This window comes from Sebastes umbrosus, chromosome 20, assembly GCF_015220745.1.
Source record: "Sebastes umbrosus isolate fSebUmb1 chromosome 20, fSebUmb1.pri, whole genome shotgun sequence".
Taxonomy (NCBI): Eukaryota; Metazoa; Chordata; class Actinopteri; order Perciformes; family Sebastidae; genus Sebastes; species Sebastes umbrosus.
This window is the reverse complement of record NC_051288.1, coordinates 6296383-6317659: the sequence shown is the minus strand read 5'-3', so window position 1 is coordinate 6317659 and position 21277 is coordinate 6296383. Positions and strand designations below refer to the sequence as shown.

The 21277-nt window shown below is 40.1% G+C and overlaps 2 protein-coding genes across 2 annotated transcripts; one reads left to right on the top strand and one right to left on the bottom strand.

Moving 5' to 3' along the window:
• Positions 1 to 49: 49 nt before the first annotated feature.
• tomm22 (translocase of outer mitochondrial membrane 22 homolog (yeast)) lies at positions 50 to 3593 on the bottom strand. Its single transcript, XM_037754308.1, has 4 exons — positions 3237 to 3593; positions 1633 to 1751; positions 1318 to 1435; positions 50 to 1117 (listed from the first exon to the last, which is right to left on the bottom strand). Exons 1-4 carry the CDS (start codon positions 3324 to 3326, stop codon positions 1043 to 1045), a joined length of 402 nt encoding a protein of 133 aa, XP_037610236.1. The 5' UTR covers positions 3327 to 3593; the 3' UTR covers positions 50 to 1042.
• Positions 3594 to 6714: 3121 nt separating this feature from the next.
• On the top strand, positions 6715 to 13375 carry maff (v-maf avian musculoaponeurotic fibrosarcoma oncogene homolog F). Its single transcript, XM_037754303.1, is given in 4 exon segments — positions 6715 to 6795; positions 6797 to 6819; positions 11803 to 11878; positions 12014 to 13375. Coding segments are annotated over 4 exon segments (603 nt in total). The 5' UTR covers positions 6715 to 6729; the 3' UTR covers positions 12452 to 13375.
• The last annotated feature ends 7902 nt before the right edge of the window (positions 13376 to 21277 follow it).

Genomic DNA, 21277 nt, shown 5'->3' with positions numbered 1-21277 from the left:
TCTTAACGGGCCGTTTAATGACACAACTAACAGAAAGTAAACACTTGGCTTTCCACTTGATTTGGTGTTTTAATTGCCGCAGTCATGTTGAACACAAAACAGAGACACGGGTTTGCTTACTGAACAGAAGAAACGGATTGTAAATTCACATGGATGGCAACAGAGAACAGAAAAATAACATTCTCTTCAAATTGGACATGTCTGGGTAATATTGAGACATTTAAGCATCAAAACTTAAGTCAACCACCGCAACCAACATTTGCCCAAAACCTTATGACATGTGCGTTGTCTAAATGACAAAATCATTTTACTTTTCACATATTATCAATGGAAAAGGACACATTGAACAGCATGGAATCTGGCGTTGTTGCATTATACAATCCATTGCAATATAATAAAACCAATAATTAAAGTGAGAGGCATTGCACTCTAACAAACGTACGAACAGGAATGCAGCACATAGGAAAAGAGTGTCATTTAGGTTGTAGAACTTCAAGAGGCCATCATGTGGACCACATTCCTATTAATAGTGTCTACAGCATGCTCCACAATGCATCGGACCGCTCTGTCAGATATTCTACTCACTTAATTCTCCATGTAGAGGTGGAACCAGCAAGCTTGTGATGATGAACAAAACTGCCGACACACTTAGTACAGCAATGTTCTTCAGACTGCAAACACCAAGACATGAAATTGGTAACCTTTTTTTCTCTCAATTTATCCACTTGTACCTTCTATTCCCTAAAGAACACATTATTTATGTCGATATAAGTATTTATTTAAAAAAAAGAAAATAGAAGCAGTGCTCCTGGAAATAAGTCTCTGCATGATGTTGGGAGTAAGGAGAGACAGTGAGAGAGAAGTGTTAATCCCATCAGCCAATCCAATACGTTGGAGTGAGCCGGTCATGCTTTTGCTTCTCTTTTTTTGTTGAACTGCAAGTTCTTTGCCCTTCTCCGTGGTCTCTCTGTCTCTCCTTGCGACCGGCCCCCGCTGTATCGCTAGCAGCAGATCTCAGCTTCATGTTGGCCCTTTCTGTGTCTCACATCTTGCCAGGCGCGGGAGGCATCATGCCCGGCATCCCGCCAGACATTCCAGTGTTGGGACCCAACAGGATCTGGAAGGGAAAGAGTGGATTGTTCAAGTTGTTCATCAATGCACTCGTCATGTTTAATCTATTAGATTTTGCAATTTCTGCTCATACGTGCATTCACTCCTCAGCCCGTGTCAATACTTGCTTCCCCACGCCTGTAAAAGCGTAGGTGTTTGTGGCCCTCCGTCAGCTATTGGTTACCGTATGTGCACATGAACACTCACCTGTCTCTGCTGTTGTAGCTGCTGCTGCTCCAGCTGTAGTCTTTCTGTCTCGAACACAACAGGAAGCACCAAGATCATGAAGGAGGTAGTACCGACCCAGAGCGCAGAGCGGGAAAAACTGAAACAAATTAACAACCTGATTAGTTTCTGCTTCACGGACCAATGGCTTCTGCTGGGATCAGACCTACAAATTAGCGGTTAATCTCTAGATCCACTTGGCTGCCATCACACACACACACACACACACACCACACACACCACACACACCACACACACCACACACACCACACACACCACACAAGACAGGAAACATACCTGTAAAACTTCTTGGCCAGTGAGACAGAGCAGTAAGCAGAAGCCTCAGCAGCGGTGCGAACTGTGTCAGGGAACATCTCTGTCAGGCCCCACAACCTCTCCATCAGTGTCTCATCCAGCTGAAAGAGACACATACACAAACATCAGACATGACAATGTTGGTACAAAAAAGACTGCGAGTAACCAATCAAGCAGCATCTCATATGAATAAAAGCATGCAAACAAATAAATAAATCCACATTCATTTATCAACTTGGTAAATCCAGTTTGTGCATCCGGAAGTTTGCTACAGGTTGGTTTAGCTGGTGTTAAAACTGAAATATTATTTAGCTACCGTCATAACATGATAGTGAAATGTAGTCCGACCTGAGCTTTAACAGCCATATTAAGACAATTACAAAGAAAGCCTTTTATCACCTGAAGAATATAGAAAGAATTAGAGGACTGATGTCTCAGCAGGATTTGGAAAAACTAGTCCATGCATTTATCTTCAGCCAACTTGACTACTGTAACAGTGTCTTTACTGGTCTTCCTAAAAAATGGATCAGACAGCTGCAGCTGATTCAGAACGCTGCTGCTAGAGTCCTCACTAAGACCAAGAAAGTGGATCATATCAGTCCACTTCTGAAGTCTCTACACTGGCTGCCTGTCTCTCTTAGAATTGATTTCAAAATACTGCTGCTGGTTTACAAAGCACTAAATGGTTTAGGGACAAAATACATTTCTGATCTTCTGCTGTGTTATGAACCATCCAGACCTCTCAGGTCATCTGGATCAGGTCTGCTTAGTGTCCCCAGAGTCACAACTAAACATGCATTAGCAGTGTTCAGTTTTTATGCACCAAATATCTGGAACAAGCTCCCAGAACCCTGCAGGACCTCCAACTCTCACTTCTTTTAAAACAAAGCTTAAAACTTTCCTGTTTGCTGCTGCCTTTTATTAAACCAGATAATGATCTTATATACTGCACTAGAGCTTTTACTCTTGTGTGTTATATTCTATTTTAGCTTCTATCCTAGCTTTTATTTTTATTTTCTAATCTTTAATGTTTATATAACTGTTTTAATTATGTCTTAATGTTCTTTTGCACTTTGTCACAATGTTCTTGAATGTTTATGTGAAGCACTTTGAATAGCCCTGTTGCTGTGCTACACAAATGTGCTACACAAATAAAGCTGCCTTTCCTTGCCTGCTAGTTAGACGAAACAATACTTTTAACTATTGTGTGTTTTGCAACAGATCAGGAAGTCAAACAGGATTCATCACAGCCAGAACAAACACCTCAGGTAGCTAGCTAGCTAGTTAGCATTGTATAGCCATGTTAACTGGCCATTATTTTGCTATTGTCATAACATGATCGTGAAATGTACTGCCAGGTAGACGAAACAACACTTTTAACTACTTAACAATGTTGTTTGCTTGCAACAGACTCAAACAGGTTTGTCACAGCAAGAACAGACACACACAGGATGCTAGCTGGTTAGCATAGCTACAGCCATGCTAACTAGCCATGCTTAGCCAACAACAGCACAGTGTGCAGACTTTATCTAAGTTATATTCTTATTCTCTCATCTACACTTCACTAGAATGACTGAGCCACTTACATCTTCATCTTCGTCGTCGTCGATCTCGTCCTCTGGAGGCCGGGTGGACACTGGGCCCGCAGCGGGGGACAGCTCCTCGATAGCGGCCATGATGTCTGCTGCTAGCCGGCTCTCCTCTGCTCTCTGTCGGGTTGATCAGCTGTGTGTGCACGGTGGTGGAGAACAGGTCGCTGGATAACCACGCTGAGAGTCGACAGGTCGTTTGAGTGTATTTCTGATGATTTCCCCAGCGGGTGTCGTTAAAGCTGATGCTAGGAGGAGGCGTGCATCTGTTCACCGACAGTCGGAGGCTCCGAGGTCACGGTGGGAAAACGTGAGGAGAGTCAGGGACGGATGACGTCATCGGGTCAGGGGTCAGTTTGTATAATCACACAGAAATAAAGTGCGCCCCCTGCTGCAGCGGGGACGGTCAAAGAGCAGCCTGTTGGTGGCAATACGTGTAATGTTATTAAACCTGCAGTAGGCAGAATGTTGTTTGCATCATTGGGTAAAAAAATTTCATCATAATCTTTCAGCATATTGTAATTCAAGTGTTCTGAGAGAAAACTAGACTTCTGCACCTCCTCATAGATAGATAGATAGATAGATAGATAGATAGATAGATAGATAGATAGATAGATAGATAGATAGATAGATAGATAGGTAGATAGATAGATAGTAACTTTATTAATCCCGAGGGAAATTCAAGTTTCCAGCATCACAGTTCCATAGTGCAAAACATGTTAGTAAAAAGGCAGTACAAAAGTTAGTAGTGCAAAGTACAAAAAAATATACCAGATATAAAAATACAAGGAGATGAAGGAAACTGTTAAAAGTGAATATAGTGCAGGGTAACAACTGTGATACAGGACTATTAAAAAAGTGAATATAGTGCAGAAGAGACTGTTAAAAATGAATATAGTGCAGGGTAACTCCAGTAGCTTAGTCTATGAAAGTGCACTGTGTGCATTATTATCTGTCCTGCAGACCGTCCTCCTTTCTTGGCTCTGTTTTCAGGCTCTGTTTTCAGGCTTTAGAAAAATCTAGCCAGGAGTTGAATCAGCATTGCTAGAGCACTAGTACTTAATTATAACACTTATTAAGGATTAGGAGAACACCCCAAAATGGTTAGAACATTAATAAAGCATTGGTACAATCGTACATTGTTAAAAGAGCAACAACATAGCAAAAAGGGTACCACATTTTGGCTATTTGTTATATGGTCTATTTTATACTTGACATGACTTGACTGTTTTGCCACACAGCGTAGCTGGGTAACAGTCAGGGAATATATCACTATAGAAATATTCATATTTCCCCTTATTGGTCAATGTAGCCACGTCCCAATGAATGGTATTCACTCAAAATATGTACAGTAGAGTTCAGAGTGGAACATTTGCTCCTATGTTCAATGTAAATTGGCAACTGCAGGTACATTGACAGTATATTTTGGCCATTTATAGATATAGGGTGAATTAGCCTAATGTAAGACATTTTTTGCACTCCAGATTTTTGGAATATATTGTGATATGAAGCCAATATATCAAATACAAACCCAGTACCACTCTGAAATCCCCAGGATGTATCCTAATTAAACCGAAAAAAGGAAATGTAGATATCACAGTCATAAAAGAAATGGTAGACATATCAGTACTCTAATGCCAAGTTTTCACAGACAAATTTAGATTTTCTAATGTGGGACAATCATGTCTGAAATGTGGGACAGTGAAAAGTCTGTTAAAAGGCCTAAATCACCTTAATTAATGTACAAAACACTCAAGGCTAAATGTGCAATCCCATGTTCAAAGTTATTGCTGTTACAAAACCTCGGCTTATGTGTGTGGATGTTACAAAGTGAATCGAACAACATCAAACAAACAGTAAGACTATAAAAACTAATGAATAATGAATAAAGACTATAATAGTTTTGAAGCATTTAGGCGTATTTGAAAGACATTAAATATATCAATAGTTGTATTGACTTTTTTGTTTGAGGAAGACCTACAACCACTTGACTTTAGGTGTCCCACTTTACAGCAACTCACCCTCTACTTGAATTGAGCATATTCTGAAGTAGGCTATTTGTGAAACATGTTTTTCCTCTAAGGATTTTCATTTATCATTTTTTATTGGCGGCTACATAATGGTTCCAGGAAACTTAAATATCCTGCTGTATGTAAGATAAGATGAGATAAGATATTCCTTTATTAGTCCCGCAGTGGGGGAATTTGCAGTGTACAGCAGCAAAGGGGATAGTGCAAAAAACAAGATGCATCAGCTAACACAGTAAAAAAGAGCTAAACAAAGTGTAACAAAAGATGAACCATTTGAATAGAAGGAAGTATAAAAATAGGAGCAGTATATACAGTATTGACAATAAACAGACTATTAACAAAATTGCACAAGTGGAAAATGATATTGCACAGTGAGAATGAAATGAAATTCCACCTGAAAATATCAGGTTATTGTCAGTTTTATAACTTATGTAACTTATAACATATAACTTTATAACTTGTAACTAAATAAAATAAAATAGTCCCAGCCATTATAATTTCCTGAGTTAGAAAAAGAGATACATAATGGATAAACCTCTATGGTTGTATGTGGCGCAGCAGTGAAATAGATTCTGCCCTAAAATGCCCTTTTCAGCACTTCTACTGTAAACTAGAGTATCTGTGTTTGTGGGTTTTAGCTTTTGTGCTTGTTTTTATTGTTGGATCCAGCTTGATTGTTAACATCCCCATCATATGGCTTCTAATGTTAAAGGTCCCATATTATGCTCATTTTAAGGTTCATACTTGTATTTTGTGTCTCTACTAGAACATGTTTACATGCTGTAATGTTAAAAAAAACAACTTTATTTTCCTCATACTGTCGGCCTGAATATACCTGTATTTACTCTCTGTCTGAAACGCTCCGTTTTAGCGCATTTCGACGGAATTGCAACAGGATTGCGTTGCTAGGCAACAGCTTGGGTCCGTGTGTACTTCCTGTCAGCTGGTGACATTCACATACACTGCAACCAGGAATAAACTGGGACATTTAGAATGTTTACGTTTAAAATCTGTATAAAGGGTCTAAATATTGTATATTTGTGACATCACAAATGGACAGAAATCCTGACAGCTTGTTTCAAGCGCAGAGTGTCTGTATACGGGCGGTGTGTATTTCCCTGTGGATTGAGTGTTTCGATACTTTCACAGTATTTATATAGGACTTAAGCCTGCTTTATAATAAAAAGACGTTAAGATCTCACTTTTTTATAATATGTCCCCTTTAAATAGTGTCAGTAAAGCGTGACTGTAAAGCCTCTCCCAGCAGTGTGTTATAATCTGTTTCCAGAGAGCAGTTGTTGTTCCTAGGAACAGGAGAAAGAGGGGCTGGTCATGGAAAAGTTCTGGATGCAGGAGGGATTCCTTGTTTACATCCTCCCGGAGTACGCCGCGGGGGCGGGGTTTGGCTCCGCCCTCATTCTTTTAGACCTGACGTCATTGTCGCTCTGTGTTTTTTGTGAATGAAAGAATCCAACCTCAGAGAGCAGCGGAGTAATTCCGGGAAAAGGCGGACTGACATTTTGTCGCCCAGAGTCGCTTCGACCCAGCAGGTAAAATGAACATTTATTATTATTAATATGTAGCTGGAATATTGTTATAAACAGGCGAACACTTAAAGGACGTGTCTCCACCGGTGAGTTGACTAGCCGACCAACCAAAGGACGTGTGAGGTAGCAGGCAGCTGTTTGCTTTAACGTTAGCTCCTCACAAGCTAGCATGCTAACAGTCACTAGCATGTTCAAGACGAGGCGGACTATTTGACCTCGTTATTCATATTTACGCCTTATTACTAATATCATTTGACAGCTAGGATATATTCCCACTTCCCCTTTTAAACTGTATGTTATAAAACTATTTAAATAGGTTATTTAAAGCCTTATAAGATGGATGTCGTAGGGTCACTCGTGATGGCTGTTTACTACTATAGCAACAGCAGCAGCAGCTCCTCTCTCTCTATAAGGGTCCGGCTGGCTTCTGGAGGTAGCTAGGTGAATAAATACAGTTCACACGGGTGGTATGTGTTCAGTATTTGTGTATGTAGTCGTTTAATATCAAACTGAGTACATATTAGAGTGTTTAACTTTATAAAACCCCGCTAACTAGCGGTAGTTGTAGCTGTGTGGTGCGTTCACTTGTTGCTGTTCTAGTCCGGTAGAAAGAGTACTACGTGCTCTAAAGTGATCTTTATAGTGAGCTAATAAACGTGGATATCCTGTGTTGTTTTGGCAAACACACACACAGAGAGAGAGAGAGAGAGAGACACAGTGGTCACAGCTGGTTTTTCCTGGGTATTTTGGACTGACTGGCAAGTCTTGGCGGAGCTGAGTGTATTGCTGAATCACCGTGACTTTACGAAACGGCGGTCTCACCGTCCACCGGCTGGTTGGACAACCAGCAACCAGCTTATTGCTGCAACATCCAACTTCCCACGCATGTCGGGAAATGCAGTTTATTGTCATGCAAACTACAGATACCATAACAGGGTCTTTTTATTGAGCTTATATGGGTCAACACCTACTGTACTATGAGTTGGCAGGCCTACATGTACCTTTCAATGCCTCATTGTACTATTATGAAGTCAAGTCTTTAAGATAAGATAAGATGAACCTTTATTAATCCCCAGAGGGAAATTCAGGTGTCAAAGCAGCAACATCAGCAAAACATCAGCAAACAGAGTGAAACACAGGAGAGGTAAAGGTATACAACAATTCTAAAAAAATATTTTTATATAGCGTCAAATCATAACAGAAGTTTTCTTGAGAGGCTTTATATATAGAGCGTAATAGAGATATAAAAGATACAGAGTGAATGGGTGAACATAGTGTATACAGTCCATCAATAAATACATGTAGTATGTACAATAAACAAATGTAATATATACTTATGTGCAGTCTATAAAGTGGTATATAGGATGTATAGTGTAAAGTAAGTGTAAAGTGCGCCAGTGGTTAGAGTCAAAGATGGTTGCAGATAGTGCGTGTTTAAAGTTCTTAAAGTCCTCATAGTTCTCATATGGGGTCAGCCTTGGTTGTGGAGTCTGATGGCTACCAGCATGAAGGACTGACCCAGGCGCTTTGTGTTGTGCCGAGGGGGGGATGAGTCTGTGGCTGAAGGTGCTCCTCATCCTTTAGGGAACTGTAACTGAAATCAAGAGTCCCCCCTCAAAAATGAAACCGGTGAAGTGGTTCCTCCTCCTGCCTGCATGGCAGCATGGTTAGCTGTGTTGGGAGTCCAGTTTGTTTTCTGACATGTGGCTGGAGAGCGGCACAAATCAAATCTTCTCTTTCCATCCACTGGTTATGTATGTAGGCTACTCTGTATACACTAATGTTTAGGCCTACATTGTTTTTAAAATTTACACAGTTTTGAGTCCAGGAACAAAAAGGCCTAGTAGTAGTCAAATTGAAAATGAAAGTAGCCTAATTTATAGACGTGTAATATCCTTTTATAAGCGGGGGTCGTAAATGTGATGAAAGTCAGCATATCGCATTCGAAAGCGAGCAGAAAATCAACTGAAATTATCTTAAATAATTCACACTAAATTAGTCAAAGCTGCAGTGGGAAGAAATGGAGCAAATATGATTTAAAAAAAGTTATTTTTATAAAACGGTCATCAGATCCTGACAGTAGTGCATTAGACAGGTAATCTGAAAATAATCATGTTCCTCTGTGTCCTCTGGTGCTCCTAGCGGCATCTGCAAGATTTCACAGACCGGAGGAAAACAAGCAATCAGAGCCGAGCTGGAGCCTTGCCGTCTCTGAGCAGCTGTCAAACACTCGTGAACTTCAATCAAACGGTCAAACTAGGCAGCGCTGATCAAATATGAATCAATGGCTGCGGTCGAAAAGTCCTTTTTGCTTAGGGAGGTTCCTAACGAAGTGAAATGACCCTGGAAGTATCTCTGTAGCAGCCATGATAACAGCTGAATTCTCGAAATGCTAAGGAAAGGTGCTTCAATGCTTCCTTTATTATCACCCTTAGCTTAGGATACACTGGACCATCCTTTACGAAAGGAAAGGACTTTACGAAAGGAAAGGAGAGAATAACATCCCACAATTCCTTGCGGCCGCAGCATTTAAAGCGACGCACCATTCGGCCGTTCATGATAAAAAACGATATGCTTAAGAACAACAAATAAAATGAACAGTAAACATATAGCAAACAAATAATCGACATAAATAAATATTACGTGTCCGAAAAGGAGTAGGAAGAAGTACAGCCTGCACTTATATGGTCCTACCCCTTCTCCATAACTCAAACAGTTAACTCAATATTTATCATTTATTCCTTTGTTTATTTCAATTCCAACCTCAGTAATGAGGTGATATTTTTCACCGGTTGTCCACGTTAGGTCAGCTAATCCTTTATTATCTGTTGATGTAAAGTGTTCCAGCAGCAGGAGGACCTGCGGTATCTCTCTTCACACATCGCGGGAGAAACAAACCGTCACTGAAAGACCTATTTAAGACCACATGGTGGTCAGCAGCGCCTTTTGTAAGCCATCTTCAGAACATTGTAGTTTTACCACGGCAGATTCACGTCACTAACACCCGCCGCCGTCGCATCATGATTATGGAGCCTAGTGAGAGAGCAGTCGGATTCTCTTAACACATCATGTAGTGTACTGTTTAGCTGTAAAATGAGGAAGTTTGTGACCCGGCAGCCATGTTGAGATCAGTTTAGGAGATACCAAGCACCGCCCACCAGCCGGAGCAAACTTTCTCATTTTACAGCTAAACAAGATGTTTCTGACAACATTTGAGGAGAGAAATAGGCATTACAGTAACAGAATATTGATTCATATTTGATCAGCATTGCCTAGTTTTACCGTTTGATCGGAGTTCGCGGGTGATTGACCCCGCTGCCCCCGCTAGCTGCCTCTGTTGAATGAACAGCCAATAGGAATGCTCTCTCTCTCTCTCAAATGACCTGTGATTGGTCAAAGTCTCCGGTCACGGCTACATTTTTAAAGCCTGAAAACAGAGCCACAAGGAGGAGCAGAAGTCTAGTCATCTCTCAGAACACTTGAATTACAAAATGCTGAAAGGTTATTATTGAATTTTTGCCCAATGATGCCAAAAATATTCTGCCTACTGCGGGTTTAATCTAAAATATTTATAAAATTCAAAGATTCACAACAACAGATTCCCCAAAAGTTTCTGTCACATACCGCTTTTAAAATGAAGAGAGCATGACCGCATCTTCAAGATTGTGTTGTTGATAGATTAACGAGAGGAAAGAGACAAAATAAGTGTCAAAGATCATATAACACGCCGGTACCCAGCGCAGACATCAAGAAGTGGTGAAACTCAGCTGCAGATCAGTCTGTTTCTCAAAAGAAAAAAGGAGTTAGCTCATCAGTGAAGCTCTGCAGTATCATGCAACCACGCTTGTTAACATTTTGTTGCGGGTTTTTTTCTACACTTCTGGGCAACAAAGAGACTAAATGAAAGCCCACTCACTTGAAAAAAGAAAAATCCAATGTTGCAACAAATATGAAAGTTCACACTTTCGCTCTCCAAAAGCCATGTGGGAAAACCCCCCTGTGGTTTGATGATGTCAAAGTAGACCTTAATTAAATGTTAATGTCAAAAGATATTTTTTGCCACGCAGTCAACAACAGGGTATAGCTCCTCGTCAGCATACCGCGGGGCCGTTTCTAACTCTGCGTGCTCTGGTCGGGATGGAGGCGAAGCTGATGTTGCTAAAATAGAAGTTGAAGTGCAGAGTCATTTTTATCAACATGACGGCAATCTGCAGCCAAATCAACCAAGGAGTGACTCAGGGGGAAAAGCAGTTTACGTTGGCCCGGGTAGATGTTGGACTTTAATCCCACACAATAAAATTTGTGAGCTGACCTTAAGAGGAGTGGAGGAAGTCCCCACGCAGTCTATGTGAACTACTCAGCAAGAAGAACGGGAGAAAATTTCCAAATACAGTGAGACGGCACAGACTTAAACACTCACTCACTGCTGTTATTACAGGTTGTTTACTGGAAGCAGCAACTTAAGTGGTTTCATTTTAGGTTTCAAGGCAATGTAGAGGTTATTGTAATGTGTTCCTTTTCACTTAAATGTCTCTTGAAACAGTGAGAAATATACCGCCGCAATAGTTGCCTGTCCTTTTTTCACAGTGAAAGTTTAGAACCGTTGGTGTGTGTGTTGACAAGAGGAAGTGTCGGGTGGAATTGGTTTGGACACCTGCTTTGAGCAACCAAAGGGCAACCACGTGATCACTTCCTCCTCACTATTCCAGCTAACTGAGTAGAAGCCATGTCGCTTGTTTCAAAACCTCCTCTTCCTTTTTTAATATCAAACCACACAGTTTGATGAGCGAGCGCGATTGGAGAAGCATGAAAGATCTGTGGCTTCTCCTTTTCCTTCATCGTGCATGACTGGCTGGTCTTGTGAGCGGATGGGAAATGTCAGGGCCAGATCTGGACCAAAACAGCATGATGTCCGTAGTCACATGTGATGATAATAACGTACCTTTTTGTTTGTGTGTGTGTGTGTTTCGTTTCTGTTTCTTCCAGAGTGTCTTTATCTGTGTTGGCTGGTGCTTGGGGGAGTCGAATCATGACATCAGAAAGAAACAGCAAAGCCCTGAAGGTAACACACAGCCTGAAACGAAACTCACGGTTGTTATCTCAAGAAGAATGAGTCGTGTTTGGACTATTTGTACAAGAGAGGAAATGTTGAAAAGAAGTTTTACTCAGCTCTCTATTTCCCCCTCTTTCTCTTCAGGTGAAACAGGAATGTGGCGAGAACGTGCCCGTCCTGTCGGACAACGAGCTCATGTCCCTAACAGTACGAGAGCTGAACCTCCACCTGCGCGGCATGTCCCGCGACGAGATCCAGAAGCTGAAGCAGCGCCGGCGCACCCTGAAGAACCGGGGCTACGCCGCCAGCTGCCGAGTCAAGCGGGTGTCCCAGCGCGAAGCCCTGGAGCTGCAGAAGACGGAACTCCAGAGGGAGGTGGAGAGGCTCGGGGCGGAGAACGCCGGCATGAGGAAAGAGCTGGAGGGGCTCGGCGCGCGCCTGGCCGCGCTCCAGAGGTTCGCCCGCGGCCTGGAGGCCGGAGGGGGCAACCTGCTAGCTACGGCGCCGCGCCTCAACACCGCCTCAGTCATCACCATCGTCAAGAGTCCGCCTCAGCCACAGAGAGATCAGAAGCCGTCCTAGAAGGAGCTGCTGGACCTGGGGGGGGGCGCACAACATGCAATGCAAACACACATATATATACTATACACACACACGCCGGAGAACAGGAAGACGATTTTAGTAGGAAAATACTAAGCACTTGTCTGCGTTACGCCTCGTTCACATTTTTTAAATTCTATAGGATTCATATATGCAGGAGTGTTGACGGAGTGGCGTGTGACGTCACCTAACAGACAACAGCTATGCTTCGTTTTCTAAAGCAAGGGGCTTTGGAAAAACAGTTGAAAACCCATCTTGGACCGGTGGAGGTGTCCTCCACTTAACGCCGTTTTATGACACTGCAGCTTAGTTGACTGAAATTTTACTTATTTCGATTTATGTCCGGAAAGATGCAGCAGGTTCAATGTGAACGAGGCGTCGAGCACTGATGCACTCACAGTCATCACACACGCACAAAAACCCCTCACACTCAAGACTAACTGGACTCTGACTGAAGCCAGAACCAACACAACCAGAGTTACTGTACATGTTTTTCACTGCTCAACAAAAAACCCAGCTCTGTTCAAGACGCTGGTGCTCTCCGATTGTGCTACCGCAAGGCTTCTCTCTCTCTCTGCTTCAGGTTGTTATGGCACCCGACCAACAGCGAAAACGTCAGGGCGGAGCGGACGCGTATTCAGCTTCCTCTAGCTCCACGACGCCTGCATTCCTGGTTCAGTCTGTAGCTGTTTCTCATACCAGCCCAGGCCTCTCTGCTACCGTGCAAGGAAAGTTGGGCAACACTTCATTTTATAGGTCACCAAATTTCACGGTAATTAGGTGATGAATAGAAAGTAACCTATTTGAAACTTCTTTGGAATTACTCCCAAATTACCCCAATATTTACCTCAAAATTTATCAAAAATGACTTTATTGTAAACATTATTTAATAATTATATTCCGCTATTTCCCCAATAGCTGGTAATTTATTTAATACATTTCTCTGAATCATTACATTAGCTACCAGGTTACATCAGTGTAGACGATAAGTCACACAATGGTGAGATTTGTGCCTGATCAGAAGTGTCTTCTATTAGTTTCCCACCTCTGATGAAGAGCAGCGCACAGCCTCTTCTCAAGCCTAAGGGCCCTATTTTAACCATTATATGCTAATTTATTAAATGATGTTTATAATAATGTAATTTTTGATACATTTTGAGGTAAATATTTGGGTAATCTGGCAGTAATTCCAAAGAAATATCAAATTTTTTGCTAATTACCATGAAATTTGCGGATGTGTTAAATGAAGTGTTACCATAAAAGTGTCCCAAAGTATGATTCATTCACTTTTGTTAGTCATTAACGCAAGAGTTTCTCAACCTTTGGTGTCACTTGGTATGCAGGCGGGGTCACGGGAGGAGACTAATAACTGCTTGGGTCATGAGGATTCTTGGGAGCAAAGAATGGCCACACAGTTCAGATGAAAGGTTGAGAAACGCTGCATTCGTTCAATCAAGCGGTTTCTTAGTTTTTGGGACTCACCTGCCACTACTTCCTACCTGTTCTACAAAAGTAGTTTTTGTACTGCTTGTGTACACATTTCTCACATTAATGCAGTGCCTTCAGTGTATGTCGGGAGGGAGAAGAAATACAAACCTAAGAGGGGGAAAGGGTAAAAACAGATCATCGTTGACCGCACAGTTCTTTCTTTAGGATATGTTTCTTGAGCTATAATCCCACATTGCTCATTTCACAATCCCTACTGTGCAGTAACTTTGCTACAGTCTGCTGTGGCTTCCTTTTTTTTCTTTCATATCTGGTAGACTCCCAACAACAGATGTTGGTAATTTTTTTGCTACAAACGTGTAACAGCGGAGTCGCATCTGGTAGGAATTACGCTCAAAAGTCGATGCAAAATCCTCCGCACACATTCCCGTTTTGTGTTCTTTATTTGTAATGTTTGTACGTGCCGTTGAGAGACGAAAATGTTGAGTGACATTTATCAGAGATATATTCTATATTTTATTTGTATTTAAAGGTAGATGTTATGAAAAGACAAGCTAACGAGTGCTGTGATGTTCTACGTGTTTTCAGAAGTACTTACTTATGACTAGTCCGGGGATATTCTCATGTCTAATTATTGTGTTTGTGTGGCAACGATGATTACTTTACAAAAATGTTAATTATTATTATTAGCTATGTAGAAATATGCTCAAAGCCAATGGCCATATTGCTGTATGATGATTCTTTTTTTTTGTTTGTTTGTTTGTGTGTGTGTGTGTGTGTGTGTGTGTGTGTGTTTTTTGCCATGTTTGTACTGGCTTGTCATAGTGGATTCTTGGAGGGATATTATTTTTCTATGATGATTTGTATGTTATTTTGTGTGAAAAATTAAGGTCACTTCTGTATTGGCTGGGTGGGCAGATCCACAGGGTGTTAAAGGAAAACAGGAAAAAGATGGAGACGAGGAGGAGATAAGAAGAAGGTTGAGGAGTTGGAAGAATGATGGAGAAAGAAAGTAGGCAAGGTCGGACTGGGAAAAGGAAGGTGGAGAGGTGGTGCTTTATTCACTTGAAAACCTCCGTCAGTCGCAGGCCTGTTTCAGCCAAATGACATGCTCAAACAGGCTGGCGTCTCACGGGAGTCCAGGCCACTGAATAGTGCTAGCAATATCATTTATAAGCAGGCATTGTAACACATTAGTCTGTGTGGACAAGTAACTCCTTAAGATATGAGGCATATATTTAGCTATATGAATATCAGTGTGGCAAAAAGCATTTATTCTCAATATTTTAAACGTCTCACATCTGTCAAACTGTGCTGGATGTTTTGTAATACCTGCAAAACAAAAAAATGGTTTTTGTATTTATTACTTGTATTTTTTCTATTGTGAAAATTTAAGTACATTGTCTATTTTATATATTAATTATAATAAATGTTGTACATATTGTACATAAAACGGCGTGTTTGTGGTTGTGGGCTGGATTGGCGCAGTAGGTGCACACACACATGTGGTACAGAAAGGAAGTGGATCTACAGGATGTGTTGCACTAGTTATCTCTCAGGATCAAAAGACTATATATGTATTTACATGTTCATTTTTTTTTTAAATGTGAGAAGAGTTATTTCTCTTCATTTTGTGACTAATTAAAAACAAATCAGTAATACACATGCATCCCATACATCCTTTTTGTGCAGTACCATGCCAAATAATGCTGACTTGGATACACCAGCACTCTGTTGATGTTTACTTGTACAGTATGTGGATGTCATACATGAGTAATATTAATTTTGACAGTACTAGAGCATCAACATTCATAGATTTAAAAAAAATATATACACTCTCATTTGTTTAAAATTGTGATCCCTTACAGTAGATACTTCTCAAAAAAGAAAGTGAAAGTATCAAACAATATAATAGCTACTATATATCCCTCCCACCCCACGATCCCAACATCTCAAAAAAATAAATTAAAACTATATAAAAAATAACTGTAGTAGTTATATCTTTAGTCAATTATCTATCAATGCATATAGATTAATGGCTTTATAGCACAAAATAAAGTTTTTCACAGCAGCAGGTGGTGAAAAGAGTGAAAGGCATCCCTACTGTGATAGGAAGCAATGGGGTTATGGGAAACGTCTTAATTTTTCAAATTTATTACCACTGACGTACACAGAGGTTAATTATCCTGTTTAATTTTAAACATTTTGGCATGTTAAACATGTAGCAACATATTCATGGGGAGAAACACGACTAAAAGCTCATGACAACAATTTTTACCAAAACAAAACACAACTTCAAACACCAATCGACTAAATGAGTGCACAGCAAAAACACGCTACCGGTGCGTGCGCTCATAGTGGTGCTAGCGATTTTGCTACCCACACAAACAATTATGGGCATTATGAAAGCTGAGACTCCGCAGATTCCAACGGTATAAGTCTTATCACTCTGACCAAAACTCACAGAAGAAAAAATAAACTTCACTTTATATACAGTTATAACTATAAATGATGTCTTACTTTTTGCTGTTTTGTGATCAAAAGTTGTGTTTGAGGGCTTGTCAACGCTGCTAATGGCTACTCCAATGCCTCTGGATCGTTCGTTTTTGAGTCGATTCGTGCCGTCTGTATTCATTCGCATGGCATGGAGGAGCATTTGCACTCTGCCTTCCTCCAGTATCGTATAGCCTATCCTCAGCCTTCCATGTGGCTGTATTCGCAACCGCATACTACACTAGCAGCACGTACTGATTTGGCCAAAAAGTAGTATGCAGTGTGCAAACAAAAGCAAAATCTACAATATGACAAAAATACCTCGATGTCGTACTGATTAAGAAAATAATCTCCAGTATGCATCGGACCAGTCTACCTCACCTACTGTATCCCACAATGCAAAGCACTGGAACGGTACAGGCTATTGTCACATCAACAGCAGTTGGCAAGTTTTTTAGATTTTTTATAGCTTTCGTGAAATTTTTGAGGCGAGAAATCAACTGTGTCGATTTTGAATATTGCCAGTTTTACGATATTAGATGGCGAATCGAACATTTGCACCAAAGTTTTCAGAGTTTAGAAGCTCCAGAAACTGGCGTGACAGCTAGCTAGTGCCTGCCGCCTTTGTCGCTGTAACTGAAAACTGTAGTATGTGGTTTCGAATACAGCCTTCGTCTCCATTTGGTGGATAACTTGTAGTACTGCACTCACCTAAAAGCATTGGCCTTCAATACAGGGATGAGCTGACCACATACAGTAGACCAATGGTTTATGGTTTTCTTTGAATGGGAACATGTATAGAGGTCTGATTGATTGATTTTTCAAAACAAAGCCAAAAACAATTGTATTTGGATGGATATTAAACCTATAATGTAAATTAAATTAAATTAGTTTTACAGTTACCTGTGAAAATGTTAAATGTCACAGGCAAATTTGAAGACTTGTAGCCACGATGCAAAAAAACAAACAAACAGATGTAATAATGTACTCACGTCTTGACATGACCGTCTTCTTCAGGGTTCTGAGGGACAAAATCAGCTCCACAGGTGTTAAACAGGGGATAAGACACAGGTGTGCTCAATCATGGGGATGAGTGTCCTCAGTCACATTTACATATCGTGGGAGGACCACATAGATACCCGACTCCTTTAGCATTTAAAAATCACATTAGAAAAAAACAGTTTGAATCAAAAAGCTTTGGTTGTGCAGTCATCAAAAAAAGTCCACATATCAATACCAGAAAAAGTAAGTGTCTAGAATGCAGGAGGAGACCTCAAGGGATAGACATAATATCTCGAGTGAATTTAGAATAAACATATAAGAGGTATTAGGAATATATTAGGAAATTATCTTAGAGAAATATTAGAAAGAAAAAAAAATTATATAAAAAAAAAGTTAGAAAAAATACATAGAGAAAAAACAATTCTATTATGGAAAGAACAAAGAAGTAGAAAAGGTTAAAGACAGACAGAGGGAAGACACTTAGGTATCTATATGTACTGATAGACAATAAACTCTATATACAAGGTATGATAAAGGGGTTTTAAATCAAAATTTAGGCCCTTAGGGACAAGGGCATTTAAGTTATAGATCCGACAGCCTTTCTTTTGAACAAAAACATATCAAAGGAGATTCTGCTTCACTAATGAAAACATCGCTGTGAATATTACATTCATTTAGATCCCCCTAAATGTTACACACTGCTCCTTTAAATCTGAGTTTAAGACAAGTACAAGCAGGATCACTAGTTTATGTGCCAATCATGGTCCAATATGTAACTTACATAAGTGTGATGTGGAAACTTGAAACCTCCGGTTCACTGAGAAAATGACTTTTCAGTGGTTAAATGTCACGTAAGTGTGTTGAAACATGTCTGCAGAGGAGCTTTAAAATAAACAGTTTACCTACTGTGGCTTTCTTATATAACCAAAACAAAACAAACAAGCGGTTAACTTAGATACCAGACTAAATATCTTTTATTATACATCTTCAGATAGTTCTCCATTTGACATGAAATAATAGCAACGAGCAGCTTTTATTATATACAAAGAACTAGAAACCAAGTCTTTGAAATAATACAAAAAAAGACAGTTATGAAGTAAAAATACAAAACTAGGTCTTTTTTCTTCTTCTCCTATGCTTCATCTGTACAGCATATATATGACTATTTCAACATACATCACTACTCCTCCTCCTCCTCCTCCTCCTCCTGTAGACAGTATTTACAACATCAGTCTGCAGCGTTTCCTCAGCTAGATTCATATACACACATCAACACATTGAGAAAGAGGATGAAGCTTAAGCTTGGAAGTGAATTATGGCTTTCAAAGTGCGGTACGACTGACTTACTGTCTACTTCGCTTTGAAATTGTAAACTATTATAATATCAGGCAAGGAAACCTGCATTTAGGAGCTGTAATTCAACAAAAAAAATGTTTCATCATCATTTTCACACTGATAAGATGGTTTCTTTTCCAGTTTGAAGCATGAAAATGTCCAAACTTAAAGAACAAGTGCACAAAAAATGTCTTCAACCCCAAAGTATCGGCACTGGCATTCAGTGGTTCAGCATGAAAATGCATTTATAAAGACAAGAAACTGTATGCACATAACAGTGTACCGCAAATTGCAACACAATGAACTGGCCAGAGCTTTTCTAACAGGGTCATTTGTAGCTGGATGAAGCTCAGTCAGTGTATCTATGTCAAAATGAAGCAACCCAATTATCCAGACAACACTCAGCAATGTCTAAAAATAGGACACTGCTCCTGTGCACAGACGTGGCTTCTGTCCTATTTAAAAACCAATATAATGTCAGGCAGGAGCAGAAATAATAAAAGAAAAAGACCCATGACCACTGTCTTCTACTCTATCTCTATAAGAAAGTGACAGACTGGTGCTCAGACAAAGCAGTTACACGTGCGCCCAGCTTAAAGTGTGTGATAGCTGCCTGTCTGCCTGTAGATAAGAGAGCTTGAGAGAGTGTGTGTTCACGTCTTCTCCACACGGCCCCCTGGTGCTCACAGGGCGCTACAGCAGAGCAGTGACAGTAGTTACAGTAAACACGTCGGCAGATTCCGCATGACTCACTCAGATGACTCAAGGACTTCAATTATGTGTTAAGAAATAACCAGCTCTGCATGCGGTGAAGTTAAATCGACCGGAAAAAAGAAAGAAAAGGAGACTGCCTGGAAGAAAGGAGGAAATGCAACTATGTGAATTTTATTTTTAACTGAGAGAATATTGTAAATGCATAAGATGAAAATGTGGTACACAAAATATATATTACCATATTATTGTGCTAATATTCTGTTTTATTAAGCTTTCAAATATACCATAGCTCAGGATAAGAACTGTAAAATGTGCAAATAAAAATCCTTACAAGCAAAAAAAACGTGTAATATAGAAGTCACTGTAGTGGGTGTGTCAGGGCAAGTGCAGAAAACTCCCTTGATTTTGATAGATTTTAGTCTTTTTCTTAAGTATTTGGAGACAATCAGGAACAACAGGTGGTGAAATGGGTGGATATTTGAAAACGTATATATACTAGGGCTGTGAAAGTTAACGCAATAATAATGTGTTAATGCAAAGTGGTTTTAATGCCACTCATTTTTTTAACGCATTAACGCAACTTGCGATTTTTTAGGTTGTAGCAGGTTCAGTTTTAAAGGTAGAGTGAAGATACTGGTATCATATGAAACTGGTACCAACCATGTCACACTAGCTTGTTGCGTAGGAGGATAATAACGCTCTAAACTTACGCTAAATTTTGGCGAGGAGAAACTGTCTGTGGCCATTTTCGAAGGGGTCCTTTGACCTCTGACCTCCAGATATGTGAATGAAAATGGGTTCTATGGGTACCCACGAGTCTCCCCTTTACAGACATGCCCACTTTATGATAATCACATGCAGTTTGGGGCAAGTCATAGTCAAGTCAGCACACTGACACACTGACAGCTGTTGTTGCCTGTTGGACTTCAGTTTACCATATTATGATTTGAGCATATTTTTTATGCTAAATGCAGTACCTGTGAGGGTTTCTGGAAAATATTTGTCATTGTTTTGTGTTGTTAATTGATTTACAGTAATAAATATACACATACATTTGCATGAAGCAAGCATATTTGTCCACTCCCATGTTGATAAGAGTATTAAATGCTTGACAAATCTCCTTTTAAAGTATATTTTGAACAGATGAAAAATGTGCGATTAAATATTTGAAGTGATTGACAGCCCTAGTATATACTGCACATATATCCTCTGTGTTTTTTAACATGTAACACTTTTTTGATGAAACTTGTAATGATCAAAAAGAAAAAAAATTTAAGTAAACGCCCTACATTAGTGTTCTCCAATGTGAATTTTAAAATGTTGGTACTGACTGATGATGTCAGTGCTGTAAATCTGATTGGTCCTCCCAAATGTTGTTTGCTGCAAAGGGAGAAGCCACACAGAGGCTTTAAGCTTTGGATGTGCGCTGTTTCTGCAAATATGTCCAAAAATGAGTTTAGGCACAATATTTCCTTTTACAAAAAAGTGAGAAAATGTAAATTTCAGTTTGACTTTAAATGTCTGCCTTTAACATTTGGAATCATGTATGTTAAGAGAGGAAAGGTTTAATTCCTACAATAGAGCTCCTCTACTGAAAACAAGCATCTAAGGTTATCTTTAACCTATATTCCTCTCTTGTTTTTCCCTCAATCCAGTTAACCTACATTGTGGTCTGCGGAGGTCTACTCCCTGAGTAAATCAGCACCAGCTTTAATCCCGGCCATTCAAATAACGCTCCAATTACACCAGTGTAATCCTGACCATCTCTGATGTTGGTGCTGCTGCTGCTGCCCTTCACTCCTGGAGCAGATGTGCTTT